At 42.9% G+C, this 16,614-nt stretch overlaps 1 protein-coding gene across 2 annotated transcripts in view; it reads left to right on the top strand.

The window, feature by feature from the left end:
* The window catches only part of Vsnl1 (visinin like 1), a 111,871-nt gene extending 95,792 nt beyond the window's left edge, over positions 1–16,079 (top strand). The window contains exons 3-4 of one of the 2 annotated variants that reach the window (XM_004663787.2): positions 4,824–5,039; positions 14,834–16,079. In XM_004663787.2, the coding sequence (XP_004663844.1) occupies positions 4,824–5,039; positions 14,834–15,031 (414 nt within the window). In that variant the 3' untranslated portion in view covers positions 15,032–16,079. The remainder of the gene's footprint in view (positions 1–4,823; positions 5,040–14,833) is intronic. The other variant, XM_045150665.1, reaches the window with a different exon arrangement.
* The last annotated feature ends 535 nt before the right edge of the window (positions 16,080–16,614 follow it).

Below are 16,614 nucleotides of genomic sequence, written 5' to 3'. Positions count from 1 at the left end.
TGGTTTATTCCCTGGGCCAACCTATGAATAAGATACATCTCAACGTATAGCAGAAACGACTGGACAGATATGCATTCAAATCCTGCCTCTGTCTCATAGCCTAGAACTTTGGGTAGATCCTTACCCACAATAATATCAGATTGAGTTATAAGGATAGTGTCAGGTTGAGTTATAAGTATTCAAGGGGGTTGTTGCAGTCAGGTTTTCATTGCTGGTAGAAATCTTCCAACTAAGAGCAGCTTGTGGGGAAAAAAGAGGTTTATTTTGGCTTACAGGCTCAAGGGAGAAGCTCCATGATGGCAGGGAAATAATGGCATGAGCAGAGGATGGACATTACCCCCTGATCAACATAAGGTGGACAACAGCAACAGGAGAGTGTGCCAAATACTGGTAAGCGGAAGCTGGCTATAACACCCATAAGCCCGCCCCCAAGAATACACTGCCCCCAGGAAGTGTTAATTCCCAAATCTCCATCAGCTGGGAGCCTAGCATTCAGAACACCTAAGTTTATGGGGGATACCTGAATCAAACCACCACAGGGGTAATGTTCATATTTTATACAGACAGATAGGTATGGTTTAAAATTTCAACATTTTTCTTTAAATACAGGTATTGTGGTGCACATCTGTAATCCCAGCACTTCAGAGATGTAGGTAGGAAGATCAGGAGTTCAAGGCCAGCCTCTGCTACATTAAACCCTAATCTAAAAAAAAAAAACAAAACAAAACATGGGGTTGGGAGATAGCATAGTCAGTAAAGTTCTTGAGGCCAGGAGTTTAATCCCATAACCCACTTGTGAAAGGCTAGGTGTGGGGGTGCGTATTTGTAATCCAAGTGCTGCTGGGGCTTGCTGGCTGGACAGTCTATCCTAATTGGCAAGCTCCAGGCCAATGGGAGACCCTGTCTTTAAAAAGGTAGACAGGGATGGAGAGGTTACTTAGTGGCTAGGCACTTGCCTGTGAAGTCTAAAGACCCAGGTTCAATTTTTCAGGTCCCACATAAGCCAGATGCACATGGTGGTGCATGCATTTGGAGTGTGTTTGCATTGGCTGGAGGCCCTGGTATGCCCATTGCCTCCTACCTCTCTCTCTCTCTCTCTCTCTCTGGCTCCTTCCCCCTCTCTCTCTCTCTCTCAAATAAATAAATGAAAATATTTTTTTAAAGGTATAGAGCATTCCTGAAAAGTGGCTGCACAGTGATAGGAATAAACACAAATAACACCTACTGTGTCCATGTACCCATACACACATGAAAAAAGAAAAAACACAGAAAGCAATATTTTTAATCTCTTGTATTAAGAAATTCACAGTTATCACTTCCATCAAAAATTACTTCCCTATCAACACTTAATATAAGAATTTAAGCAAAATAGATTGAATTTGCAAAACAAAACAAATTTTAAACAACAGTATGAAAAAAATACTTATACTCCCTCAGGCTCTATTCTCCTTCAAAACATTTTTTAAAAAATGGATGTTGTAGATAGTTCCATGTTGCTGGGATGAACATCCAACAGGCAGAGTTCAGAGGAGGAAGGGGCTTATGTCAAGCTTATAGGTCCACGGGGAAGTCCCATCAGTTGTGGGAGAAGCTGTTTCCATATATTCAGGCAGAGAGAAACAACCAAACAGCCGGGCAGGAGCAGGGGAGGGGTAGGGAGAGCAGAAAGTATAAACCTGTGGTGTAGCAAGCAAGACCTCAGAGCTCACACTGCTCTCTACACCTTTACGTAGGACTTCAGATCCACCTCCAGTCACGCCTGAGGCTGGATGCCAGTGGCTGCCCACAGTGACATCTCCAGCCAGGTGTCTGGAGATCCAAGTTAGAAGCTTTAATGAAACACCAGAGTCCATGGGAACATACATTCGCATTCAAACCACCACCGATATAACTTAAACTCCTGATATTTTTCCTAAAGAGACTGAAGACAGTGTAACTTCATTTTCCATGATGAGCATCCAGGGTTGGATTAGTCCTTCAAAAGGAGGAACACTTTCTGATCAGAAAAACTCAGAGCACTTGGAACAATCCCTCCAGATGATTGAGTCCTCTCAAACATACTCAGTTCTTCTCTAGGTAAATACATGGGCTATAAAAGTCAGTAAATAGACCTTCTGCAAGACACATGTAACTTTTACAGCTCAAAATCTGTGATTGATTTTTCTCTCAAGAATTTTCAGTTCTAGATTAATTTTTAATATACTGACCTAGGGTGCTCAGCTATATTTAGAACAAGCTGTCAGCAGCCCTTAAACTAGAAGTATGCTGTGAAGAGTGGGAAAGTGGAAGCAGCACAATGTAGAAACATGCAAGCAGGAAGAAAAATGCCCAGTTCTTTCTGATCACTGCGTAAAGGCTGGTGAGCAAAACACCCTGAGGAGGACCTTGGGACTCAATCTACCCAGAGCTGGCTCTACTCTTCTCTGAGGCCAGAACTCAGGTACCAGGCCTACCTGGAGCTTGAACCTTGAGGCTGATGAGCACATCAGCAAAACCTCCTACTCTGCCCCCGCCAAACCCTCAGAAAGGGACAAAGACCACTTCATGCATATGGCACATGAATAGTAAAACATGCTTAACTAGAATGTGTCAAGAATGTGCCCAGTTCTGAAACTTAGAACCCAGCATCCTGTCAAGACCCTGAGTAGCTTTGGGGAATGGGTGGGAATGAGAATCCTGCAGACTACATCAAAGAAGCATTTCCCTCCACAGCCCCCTCCTTAGGGCCTCTTGTTTTTCTGAGCTTTAAGAATGCTCTGCCCTCTGCTGTGCTCTTAGCAGTTAACAGGACCATGGCAGGTTTCAAATTGGCTTCCCCACTAACAGAAACACATGACTTACTTCAAGATGTTGGTCTTCACATTTTCCAGGGCCCAGGACACAGGCTAGCATGGGAAAGACCTCAGTGAATTTTGATAAGGTCTTTCCAGTGTGATTCTGGGTACCCCAGGAGTGGCAGCAGGATGCAGCAGGACTCTGAGCACAGGGAGAAAGATATACCCACAGCCCCAAGGGGAGACAGTCCAGAGTGGGAACCATGATGGCCCTATGTGTAGAGGTTGCCAGCGGATCCCCTCAGCCCACAGTAAAACTTAGCAAGAAATGGGAGCACCACGATCAACCTCAGTCCTCTGCCATGAACACATCCATCAGACATATGACTTCTCTGCTTTGAATAGTACAATTTGTTTCTGTTTTTTGTTTGGGGTTTTGAGGTCTGTCTGCTTGTTAGTGCTCAGACTTCCTGCTGTTTGTAACAGGCCCATTTCTTGTCCAAGGGCCTGAGGCCACCACAGACCGACTCTCATGGTTTTACCTATTCGCATGGATCTCCTTTCTGTTTTCTCCTTTGTATCCATGCACTGTTTCCCATACAGCCTGTTGACTGCAGATTCAGTGAGAAGCTTCTTTACAGCTCTCAAAAACAAGTCCAGTTATGTTCTATTTTTAATGGATTTTGAGTGTCTGTTCTGCAAAGGAAAAGTTCCTGACTAAGAAGTCAGAGGGCTGGAGAAATGGCTTAGAAGTTAAAGGTGTTTGCTTGCAAAGCCTTTGAGCCATAGTTCAATTCATACACAGCTGGATGGGCATTCCTTTGCAATAGCAAGAGACCTTAGCATGTATATGTACACACACTCAATTAATTAATCAATTCTTTTCTTCTACGCAGTCCAACAGATTGGCCTCTTTTTTTTACTAGGGGTGGGGAGGAAGGGAAGGAGTGGGAGAGAATTGGCACACCAGGGCCTCCAGCCACTGCAATGGAACTCCAGACACATGTGCCATCTTGTGTGCATGTGCAACCTTGCTTGCTTGCATCACCTTGTGCATCTGGCTTATGTGGGACCTGGAAAGTCAAACATGGGTCCTTAGGCTTTGCAGGCAAGTGCCTTAACTGCTAAGCCATCTCTCCAGCCCCAATTATTTTTTTTAAATGAAATTAAAAGCTGGACTAGGAAGATGGCTTAGTTGGTTAAAACACTTGCTGCACTAGCTCCAGGACCTGAGTTGATATCCCCTGTTCTCACATAAGATGCCAGGTATGTTCTTGCAACCTGTAACCACAGTGTTGGAAATGCAGAGACAAGGAATGTCTGGGTTTGCTAGATAGCTAGTCTAGCCCAATTACTGAGCTCTGGGTTCAGCAAGAGACCCTGTCTCAAAGAATACAGTGTAAAGGGCCTGATGAAGACCCTCAATCTTGACCTCTGGCCTCCACAGGCATGCACACACATATGCACTCACTCACATATGCACACACACCCATATGCACAAACACATGCATAAAAGAGAAAAAAAATTTGGTGACAACCTCAGAGGACAATGTGCCCTACCCCAGAGATAGTGTCAAGAAGGAGAAATCAGGATCCCATATCCTTCCTTCCATCCCTGTGGGAAGGTGAACTTAGATTTTCAGACTTGGAGAAATCTAGACCTTCATGTCTTCTACCACCCTGTATGACCTGCCTGCCTCTGTCCTGCTTCTTGAGGAGTGTGACTAAAGGAGATACAAACAAGCAAGGTTTGGCTGACTCTAGGCCTCACAACTCAGGAAGCCATGCACTACCAGTCTCACCCAGAGGAAACGATTGGTGCCTGTGTGTAAAAGTACCCCCTCTGCCTCTTTTGCCCTCAAGCATCGTAGGACCAGAGCACCCTGCAGACAGGCAAGGCAGAGCCAGCAATACTCAGGTGGTGGACTGTACTGCAGGAGGGATGGCTGTAAGCCTCTGCCCCTCCCTCATGCCAGACTGCAGTCTGAGGCTCTCAGAACCTGCACATCCACCCCTCCTGACTCCTCACTTGTGTGTTCTCCTTTGCAGTTCTTTCCCTATGGAGATGCCTCCAAGTTTGCACAGCATGCCTTTCGCACCTTCGACAAGAACGGGGATGGCACCATTGACTTCCGAGAGTTCATCTGCGCCCTATCCATTACCTCCAGGGGCAGCTTCGAGCAGAAGCTGAACTGGGCTTTCAACATGTATGATCTGGATGGAGATGGCAAGATCACCCGGGTGGAGATGCTGGAGATCATTGAGGTGGGGCTTTGGGAAGGAAGTAGGGCAATAGGCAGGGGGAAGACTGGGAGAGCTGGGTGCAGGTTCCACTATAGCTGTTCTTCTCCCTGCGGGAAGCCTGGCAGTTATACACCAACTTTTGACTTCTAGTACCTGTTCCCTGTGCAGTATAGGGTAGTCACAGTACAAAAACTAAGCCCTTCCTATCAATGGGAAGATGGTATTTTTGCTTGCACTCACTAGGTAAGAGGCCTTTGAAAATCCTAAGGCTTACTGGGAGCAAAGGGTATACATTACCAAGATCAGTTTCTCAAGCCCTGGCTCTACCTTGGCCTTAATGGACATGGTGACCCTCATTCCAGCTTGAGAAGGAAGGGTGCCAGCAACCCTTCCAGATTCCACAGCATCCAAGAGTCTTTCTAGTTGTATTTGAAAGAACCCACGGTTCCTCTGCTCCATTGCCAGCTTTTCACCACCTCTCTGTGGGCTGCCCCCAGATGCCAGCCTCCTAGGATTTCTAATAATTCTTGGTCCCTTTTGGGCCTCCTTCTCTACCTTGACCCAGGATTTACCCCTGCTGTAGGCTTTTTCCTCAAATCACATTACTACTCACATCTTACTCCCAGACAAAACTTCCTTACTGAATTCTTACCAAGTTCACACTCCACATCCCCAAACAGTCCAGTCCCTGACTGAGAAGGAGCCTGCCATAGCACTTATCGCTGCCCCAGCTTACCTTATGTAACGGAGCACAGGCCCTGTGAAAGGAAAATTCTGCTTGCTCACTGCTGTATCTCAGACCCTGGAATGGTGCCTGGAGCCTGGCGAGCTCTCAGAGTTGATGAATACATCTGTGACTTTGCTTAGATTAAATGTCTTAGTGTGCTGGCCCAATGCCTGGGCCAGCCACTATGGCCTAGGGAAAGAAATTAACTGTGTACCATAGGCAAAAGCCAGATGTTTCTCCTGAAGCTGGGGATGGGGGCAAGAAACAACAGCCAAAACCCAAGACAACCTCCCACCCCATCCAACACTGCTCTTACTCCCTTCCCTGGCTCAGAGCAAGTCCTTTTCCCAAGCCCACTCCTCCAGCCCTGTCAGCCCTACTTTGACTGCCTCTGAAGCCTAGCCTTTTATGCTCATACCCTTTGTCTCAACACCTGTGGTCACTTGTCCTCCTTCCTTAGCTTTTTCCCATCAACCTTCAGTGTCCATGCCCCTTCCAATGTGCCTGACAAACCAGTCCCTCAGTTCTTGTGGGGGCCATGCACATTGTTGTCATTCCTCAGGCATGTCATTGACCCCTCTTTGAGACAGGGCCTTTCATTGTCTTGGCACTCACTGATTAGGCTAGACTAGCTGGCTAAGGAGCTTCAAGAATCTACCTGTCCCTGCCTTCCCAGGGTTGAGACTAGAGGGATGCTGCACCATGTCCAGAATTTTACATGGATACTACAGCTTCAATTCAGGTCCTCATGTTTGTGAGGAAAGTGATTTACTGACTGAGCTATCTCTCCAGGTCCTGTTTGTTCTTTTTTAAGTGCTTTAATTTTTCCTTATTTGACAGAGAGCCTGTGGATACTGAGGAATTGAACCCTGCGCAGACAGGCAGACTTTTGCAAGCAAGCATGTTTAATCACTGAGCCATCTCCACAGTCTACATTAGTTATTTGCAATCATTCATTCAAATTTATCCTTCCAAACATACTAATTCACACATTCTAAATATGTGACCTTCTCATTTTCTTTACTGTTTTATCTATCTATCTATCTATCTATCTATCTATCTTTTTTTTTTTTCCTGTTTGTGGGCTAAACTGTTTTATTTATTTATTTTTTTTTTAAATTTAATTTATTAGTTTTCTTTTCAGTAAATACAGGCAGTTTGGTATCATTATTTAGGCTCATCTGTGATCTACCCCCTCCCATTAGACCCTCCTTATTATTGAAAATGGGTCGTGCATTGTGGAGTTAGCCCCCAGTTATTAGTATGATAAATGTCTCTGAAAATCATGACCCAACATGTAACTCTGACATTCTTTCCGCCCCCTCTTCCGCAAGATTTCCCTGAGCCATGTTGGGTTCATTTTTGGTCTGCTTCAGTGCTGAGGTGTTGGGGGCCTCTGAGGCTCTGGCTCTCTGATTTGGTAGGAGTTGATTTTTCTCTGAATTGATCTCCTTCCCCTTTGTGCTGGTATCCAGTTCACAGGAAAACATCACCCTTGCTTATCTATCTATCTATCTATCTATCTACCTACCTACCTACCTACCTACCTACCTACCTACCTGCTTTATTTACTTGAGAGAGAGAGAAAGAAAGATAGAAGAGAGAGAGAATGGGTGTGCCAGGGCCTCCAGCCACTGAAAATGATCTCTAGCTGCAGGCACTAACTGGGCTTATATGGTTCCTGGGGAATTGAACCTGGATCCTTCGGCTTTGCAGGCAAATACCTTAAGTGCAAAGCCATGTCCCCAGCCCTCTTTAATCTTTTTGTTTCTGTTTCATATCCCACTGGGTTCTCTGCAAGGTCATTATGACCTTTTTCATGATGGGCTTTTTCCAAGTTTCTTCATTTTCACCTCTTGTCATATTTTCCCCACTGATCATACCTATTCTCCCCAAAAGCCTTTTCACAAAACTTTGTTAAGGCCTTTCAGCCAAAGGCCTTACATCTGCTGTGGCACAAGTCCTGCTGGTAGTAAGGAAAACAAGGGCCAGTTCAGTAAGTGTGTGAGGACTTACAATGGGTTGGTCTGTGTTATCATGAGTATAGAGCACTTTTGTTTTTGTCATGTTCCATCATGGCCACAGATGTCCTATGACATTGGTCATGCTTGGCTGAAGCGTGTCAAGGCCTGGCTGTGAGGACTGCACCAGCCCATAGTGGCAGCACCCCTGGATGCTTCTCAGACTTGGGGTACTCCTAGTTCTTCTACATCTTGCCTCTTCATACCTAGCATGTTCTTTCTCATCTTAATTGGCCATTCCCACATGAGGCTTTGGGGACTGATTTTTTTCCCTGGTTATGAATTGTAATTTTCCTCTTGCTCACATGTTTAATAGTTTTTAACTGGTTCCTAGGCACATGGTGAATGTTACATTTATTTAGTGTTGATATTTTTTTCCACAAATGGTAAAGTTTCATGTGGGTACATGTGATCACTTAAAGACTTGTTTAGGGCAAGTCAAGAGTAAGCTTCATTCAGAGTTAGTTGTCATACTGCCTATTCTAGGGTCTCATGATTTTGTTGTCTCCCTACTCTGGATTGGGTGTGGTGGGACGTACTTAAGTGTTTAAATGAATGAAGGCATGTAAAATGACTCATAAGTAGAAGAGACTTTGAAAAAACTAAGCCCTGAGATATCCCAACATTTAGAATGGAGGAACATGTAGAGCAATCAGTGGATTGACAGAATGACCAGTAAGACCAAAAAAAAAAAAAGATAATGACAGTTATAGGTAAGAAACAGAGGGGAAAAGAGTATGCCATTAGAACAAGAAAAAGAAAAAAAAAAGCTATTGCTAGAAGTAAAATCAGTAGCAGAGATTGATAAATGAATCTGGAAACCTGGGAAATATAACATAGCATGTATAAGGCCCTGGGTTTAATTCCCAGTACCACCAAAAAAAAAAAAGAAAAAAAAAAAAAGAATCTGGGTAATGTGTAGGGGAATGGTGGACTAGCCAAGAGTAATTTCAGTGCAGCTGGGGCTAAGGAATGGGGTGGAACAGGCAGAGGCAGTGGTCATAGATGTCTTGCAAGAAGTTTTAACTTAAAAGCAGAAAGATGGGTAGGATCCCTACTATTGAATACTCTAGGTGTTGAGGAGGGTTTCTGTTTTCTGGCTGATCAGAACTAGATGATGCGACAGCCTTGTTAATGGGAGTTGTGCAGAAACTTCTCAGTGGAGTTTTATCCCATGTATATAGCTGGGAGGTGAAGGCAAATTTCTGTATAGTTGCCTCCTCTCTGGACTTCTGGCCCCACAATGCTGGCTAACGTAACTCCCTCACTAAGACTGCAGCCTCCTCAAGTTGGTCAGAGGAGAGAGCACTGTGTTGCCTAGAGCCTCCTCTCTGTGCAGTGGTCTGGAATGGCCTGGGTGAGACTGTGAGATCTTAGTGCTCAGCAGTTCCTATAGGACCCTCCTCACAGAATTTGCGGACCTGCATTGGCATTGTGAAGCCTGCAAATGTCATCCAGTTTATTAATTTATGATGGAAGACAAGCCAACACAGATAGTATATCATGCCTGGGGACAACTGGCAAGAGATACCATAAACTGGTATATGAATAACAGAAACTTACTTTCCATAGAATCTAGAGACTGAATGCCTGAGATCGAGGTACTGGTAGATTCAGTGTCTTGTGAGGCTCACTGCCTGACCCACGTAGATACTTTCTTGTGATGTGCTCCCTTGATGGAAAGGGCAAGATGACTCACTGGGCCCTATTTATAGAATTATAGAAACTAACCATTGGAATTACCCAAGAGTGGGCTTGCTACATCTAGCAGAGCCTGGGAGCAAAGAACCAACCCTTGTAATTGTTTAAACCAAGGGTGATCCCACTGCATCTACCATTACTATCGCTCTGATGTTTTTGTGGCTGTAGTTTTTGCTCACAGGCACTCATTAGCATTTTTATTTAATAGCTAAAATACAGTATATATGAAAAGTCAAACACTGCATTAGCAAAGAGCAAAAGACTTCTAACTTGGGATAATCCTTAAACATTTGTTAAAGAAAGGGATTTAGAGGTATGACCTATTGGACTCTGTTGATCAAGAAAACACACACAATAGATCACAAATGCAATCACACTAAGGCCACCTATGGTCTTCAACAGATCTGTGGCAGCTCTGTGAGCAATTTGTTACTGACCTCATTGTCTTCAGTGCTATAGTCATCACTTCTAACACATGCAATACTTGTTTTGGGTCAAGAGTCTAAGCAGGCTTTGCCATTATTTACTATTATTGTTTTGAGAACACTGACCAGCAACTAATGGGTGACTCTTAATGCTACTTTCTATGGTCTGAATGCTTGTCTCCTCCTCAAACTCCTACATTGAATTCCTCACCCTCCGTGGGAGTAAATTATAAGAATGAAATTTGGCAAAGAGTATTGCTTAAGATCAGTCAGCATCTCAATATTGTCAATATTGGTCATCTATGCTGTTCTAGCCAAAGTTACACCAAGGCACATTGCTTTACGTGGGTAGATCACAAGGTTGTAAGATTAACTTCAGGGAAAATTACAAAGCAGGAAGTTAGCAGAGAAGCATCTCAGAGCAATGTTCTAAAAAAAAAAAAGTTGTGCTGGAGAGATGGCTTAGTGGTTAAGCGCTTGCCTGTGAAGCCTAAGGACCCCGGTTCGAGGCTTGGTTCCCCAGGTCCCACGTTAGCCAGATGCACAAGGGGGCGCATGCGTCTGGAGTTCGTTTGCAGAGGCTGGAAGCCCTGGCACGCCCATTCTCTCTCTCTTCCTCTATCTGTCTTTCTCTCTGTGTCTGTCGCTCTCAAATAAATAAATTTTAAAAAAAAAGTTATTTGTAAGGTACATAATAAATATTCCCTCAGTTATTTTCCCATAATGACAAAACCTGTCCCCAAGTCTGTGGGAATGACAGAGGATATGAAGAGCCTGCATGCTGCCTTCAATTAATGGCAGTGATTTAACACTGTTTTTAGACTACTGGTTTGTTTTCTCTTTAGGCACTTTCTTTTGAAATCCCTCAGATCTTAGCAATGTCTGCCTAACCATCCATGTCTCAGCTACCATCTGTTTTCTTCGTGTGCCTTCCCAGCACCATTTTCATTACTCTTGCAGGTTTGGGTCTCTATCACTTCCTCCAGTGCACATATTCCTGCCTCTAGCCACCTGGCTCAAGGCTACCAGAACAATACTCTTCCAGTAATAGTCTCGTCTTTGTATCCCTTCATCAGCTTCTCAGTCTACCAGTAACCTTCCAGAACAGATGCCCTATGTGTCTGGGCAGGAACATGCAGATCTCCACACGGAATTTCACTGAGATGTGTCAGCATCCTCCTCTGCTCCAGCCTTTCTAACAATCTCTGGAGCTTCATATCCAGTAGGCACTGTGACTCGTACTGTCTGTGGCAGTAGAAGAAACAGCCTGAGGAGCTGCTCCCCAGACTCTATTCAGGAGAAGTGGGGGCATCACTGACTTCACCACAGCAAAGAATTTTTGGGCAAGCCAGTATTAAGCAAAGTGGGGTTTATTAAGTAAAGATATAACAAGGAGATAGTACACACTGCAAGTTTTAAGTATGGAGAGAGAGAGAGAGAGAGAGAAAGAGACAATGTATCTTAGCAGTATCTACATATAGGGTTTGTGCTTAAAAGATGTAATTTTGGTGCACGCCTTTAATCCCAGCACTCGGGAGGCAGAGGTAGGAGGATCGCTGTGAGTTTGAAGCCACCCTGAGGCTACATACATCGTGAGTTCCAGGTCAGCCTGGGCCAGAGTGAGACCCTATCTCGAAAAATAAAAAAAAAAAAAAAATTAAAAAAGATGTAATTTTACAACCAGGTACAAAGTCTGAGCAAAATTAAGCCAGGTGTGGTGGCACAGGCCTTTAATCCCAGCACTTGGGAGGCAAAGGTAGGAGGATCATTGTGAGTTCGAGGCCATCCTGAAACTACATAGTGAGTTTCAGGTCAGCCCAGGCTAGTGTGAAACCCTACCTTGAAGCCCCTCCCCTCCCCCCCAAAAAAGATTAACCAAAGTTTTAAAATCAGATGAAGCTTAAAATTTAGTAAAAATGAACTGATTTTCTTATTTGTCTTTATGAATTTGCCTTTAAAATGGCAGTGTAAGTTGCTATGGAGTTCATTGATCAGGAAGAAAATAGTCACATACATGTTGGCCTTAGGTACAGTCTAGTAGCTGTTCTAACACTTGTTTGAAACAGCTCTCAGAAAAGTGCATAGTAGGTAATAATATAAGTATAATCCCAGTATTTAGGAGGCTGGTATAGGGACATAAGAAATCCAAGTGTAGCCTGGGCTACATAAAGAGTTCAGAACCAGCCTGGAGTACAGTGGGATCTTGTCTGAGAGAAATGGGGGAGAAGGGTAAAAGAAAGAGAGGAAGGATTAGTGGGAGGGAGAGAAAAAGGGATGGAAAAAAGGAAAGGAAGGAAGGAAACAAGAAGGAGGCACATTGCAACTCTGTTGACAGAGTTTTCTTATTTTCCATTTGTGTTGAAATTTTTGACTCTTGCCATGCAGGAATTGCAAACCAGAATTCAGGGTGAGAAGTTTTATTCTCCTCTCGTGACCCTTTGGTTTCCCATCTTTCCATCCTGACCTGTCTTAATTATGACTCCTTAGGTTGTATGCCCATCCCTATCCTCTCACTCTCTGGATCTAGGTCATCTCGCCTGTCAGGCTCTCCATCACCTGACTTCTCGCCCTGCTCTAGGCTCCGGTACCGTGAGTGGAGTACTCTGTCATAGACAGCTTCTCAGAGGCAGAAGAGAGCCAGACATGAAATAACACAAGTACCAGCTCTTGATTGGCTCTCTGATCCGAGGGAAAACCACAGAAGGACACACAACAGAGGAGACAGAAAGTGATAATGGAGAAGAGCAGCAAAGGGCCATGCCACCCCCTAGAGGTAGTGTTGTGTGTCTGACAAAGTGCTAGGCCCAAGATTCTTGAGTCCCCAAGGTCTAATAATGAATGGATGATACTTAAGACTCACTGATTTTTTTTCCCTTAGAAAAGCACATGTAAGAACATGTCCTCCTATCCACAGACAGATATATGGGATACTAGGAATACCCATGATAAGCATGTCATGATTCACAGCAGGTGTATCTGTCCCATGTCCTGCAGGCACATGTGGCCCAGGAGAGCTATGAATGTGGGCCAACACAAAAATATAACTTACTTAAAACATTAGGAGACTTGTGCAACTTGTGAGGTTCTCTATTGTGAACTTTTCGGATGACAAAATTGCATTGCAATGTCACAAGGTTGGCCACACCTGAAAGGATTCCAAAGAGTGGCCAGAAATAGGTTAGGATTGACGTGGAGTCTGGCATACCATCCCAAAGTTTGTTTTGATGTTGAGTGTATGAATCTGCACAAGAAATATCTTTTCTTGGCTGTCATAATCATGGATAAGACTGGAAACCTTGTCCCTACCATGTCAGACATGCTAAGGAGGTCCAGAGTTTCCATGTGTGGTTACATTGACTTTAAGAGAGCTTATCTTGCTAACTCTCTCTCTCTTTCTCTCTCTCTCTACACACACACACACACACACACACACACACACACATATCATGAAAGGCCTTTGCATCTCACCTTTAAAAGACCAGAAGGAGGGTGGCAGCTTACACATGAAAGGTCCCTTTGTCACCTTGTCAACTCCAGGCAAAAAGCAGTTTCTACTTTTCCCTTGTGTATGTTCATGTTGTTTGGCAAGTCTGGCCCCTGTCTACCAATGTAATAAGACATTGTCTGCGTCATTATAGACCTACATCCATAGATTTTCCCACTATACATCAACACAGTCTAGTATTTTTATTTCCCAGTAAATTCTTCATACCCATGTGCATGCTGCTAATGCAGACTCAGGCAACCAGCATGCTTCTTCTCTAGGGTCTGACCTTGCACATAGGTAGGGCCATACAAGATATAGCTTTGGGTCTGGCAAAGGTGGCAGGTGCTTCTCCTTCCTGAGGTTTATCGATGTTGGAATACTTATTGTAGCCCCTTTTTTCACTGTTCAAGCTGTGTTTGTTCCATTGTGTAGGAATACTTTATTAGTCCATGAAAAGATGCATTGTTTACACTTAGAGGCTTTTATCAATGTTCTCATGCAAGAATTTGTAAAGATGAGCACTTAAATGTTTTAAGGCATTTTTTCCCATAAAAAGTAATTATGACAAACATATGGAGAATTACGGATAAGTAACTGACCTGGAAAATTAGAATCTTCTGTTCCTTAACTCATGTTAATCTAAGATCTTCCTGAACTAACTTCTTTCTGAGATCAGTTTTCAGAGCTTGATTGACTTATCACACTGTAGTTCCTTATCAGTTGAGCCAACATGTTATTTTCTCATAAATCTCCTGGGGGGGGGGGTCAGTGTTTGTTGACTGTCATCCTCATTTGAAACCCAGAATATTTGAAGCTGGACATACTATCTTCATCTTTGAGCTTGTTCCTAATCCATGATTCTATATATTACCATTAACTCTTCCTTTTTATCCACTTACTCTATCCATAAAGCTAGCAACAATCCCGCCTTCTATATTTAATTGGCCTCAAGACTCATATATTTGAGTCCATCACTCTCATATCGAAAACCAAATTACAGAGTCCTTGAAATAAACTTAAATTCCTACTTTTCTTTCTGTCTAGCTTCATTTTTCACGGACACCTTATGAGGACTTTCCTCCTACTGCTCCTCCCTTATTCCACATCCCATTGATTGTTTTTTCACTCAATTAATACTTCTAATAGGCAGAGTGCCAAGTTCTGAAGTGAAGAAGTGAGCAAAATAACATGATACCCAGTTTCATGGAATGTACTCTATGGTAAGGAAGACAAAACAGCATTACAACAATAAAGGATGAGTTTTATTCCATCCGGGAAGGATGTGAAAGTTACCTTGGAAATGTGAAGCACAGACATTGAACCTCCTCTGGGGAAGGAGACACTGAACATTGTAGGACAAGTAAGATTAGGTCAGGTGAAAGGGAGATAAAGAGGTAACTGTCTAGCCTCCTCAACATCTGCAAATACTATCTACCATGTTCCTTTCCCCCAAGGCTATCTACAAAATGGTGGGCACTGTGATCATGATGAAAATGAATGAAGATGGCCTCACGCCAGAGCAGCGAGTAGACAAGATTTTCAGCAAGATGGATAAGAACAAAGATGACCAGATCACACTGGATGAATTCAAAGAAGCTGCAAAGAGTGACCCTTCTATTGTATTACTTCTGCAGTGTGACATTCAGAAATGAGCTGATGTTAATGCTATGGACTGCACAGAAGTCTCAATATTCCATTCAGTCTGCAGCTACACACACACACACACATACACACACACACTCTCTCTCTCTCTCTATTGCTTGGACTATCTATAAACGGACTTGCTTCTTGTGTTTGAAACACTTGTGTGCATGAGAATGTCATTTGCTAATGAATTTTAAAAGCATATATTATAAAACAAAACAACCTGCCATGTGATATGTGTAATGTCATTTCATTAAAAAATATCCTCCTCCTAAGCCTGGGCAGAAATGTGCTGCTAAATTACATGATTTCTTGTACATGTTTTGCTAATGCTTGTGTCTCCATGATTACATAATGTTAGTAGCACTGAGACCCCCACAGAAATGTAACCTAATTATGAGCTGTGTCACCATTCTCCTGTAAAATCGTACTGGACAGACACACAGGAGGGGCCCTTGGCTCCATATGTGGTCCACACACAAGAGCTTGTATTATCAGTGAATATAAAATGTACTACATTTGCATGCCTTTTGGGTTTGCCTTAATCCTTACCTTATTTGCATCCTATCAATCTGGAAAGAGCTGTTTTGGATGACGGCAGTATAAAACTTAAAAATTCTGCTAAATAATTAAGTATTACCTATATACACATATACACAATGATACTATTTATTGAAAGTTTAAAAAATATGGAAGTGTACTGATTTCTGTTTGAATTTTCAAAGGCTTCCAAAAAGGCAGCACTAGATGTCCCAAGTAAATTTAAAACATTTGATTTATTCCCCTAATTCTGATTTTATAATTTCCAACTTGAAAGAAATGTTCCTAGTAGTATGGGGTCAGCTAGAAATGATTTAAAAATCTACCCTTAAAAATGCATCCTTGAAATTTGAAGAATGTATGACAATAAAAAGAGAAAAGATCATTTTCCAACTTCATCCAGCCCTTCCCCACAGAGAGACAAGTAATATGGCATGTAACATTAAAAAAAAAAAGACTTGTTTATTCTGAGAAAAAAATGCTCATTATATGACAATAAACTTTATGTCAGTGTGACTCTGGTCCTAACAACGTATTATGTTTACACAGTTCTGTGGAGGCACATTTAGTGGGCGGGAAGCTGCCCTCTCCTCTAAGTCAGCTGGAGAGAAGATTTAGAAAGCATGGTAGTTTCTATCTATAATGATGGACTACAGCTCCAACCTTTTGACCTTGAGGAAGAGTACTATTAAGAGTCTAAAGCAGGATGGCATCTTCAGAACATGCCTGGAGAAGCTCAGTTTCTTCACTTTAGTGCTCTCAGTGGTTCTTCCTCTGATGATGGACACTAGCTATGCGTGGCTATTAGGTACTTAGGTGCCACTGGTCAAGGAAGTGATATTTTTATTTAATTAAAAAATTAGCTATATGCAGCCGGTTGCAACAGTACAGACAGCAGTTCTGTCCTCTTCAGGCAAACATTTTATTATAGATTTTTTAAAAATATTTCTCATTTTTTAAGATTATTAAATGACACTAGAGACCATAATATAATGATTCTATCCATCCACTTCACAAGAAACTCTGACCAAGAAAATCTTATTTCATATAG

This window comes from Jaculus jaculus, chromosome 5, assembly GCF_020740685.1.
Source record: "Jaculus jaculus isolate mJacJac1 chromosome 5, mJacJac1.mat.Y.cur, whole genome shotgun sequence".
Taxonomy (NCBI): Eukaryota; Metazoa; Chordata; class Mammalia; order Rodentia; family Dipodidae; genus Jaculus; species Jaculus jaculus.
The sequence above is the reverse complement of the archived record's forward strand: the minus strand, read 5'-3'. Positions and strand labels throughout refer to the sequence as shown.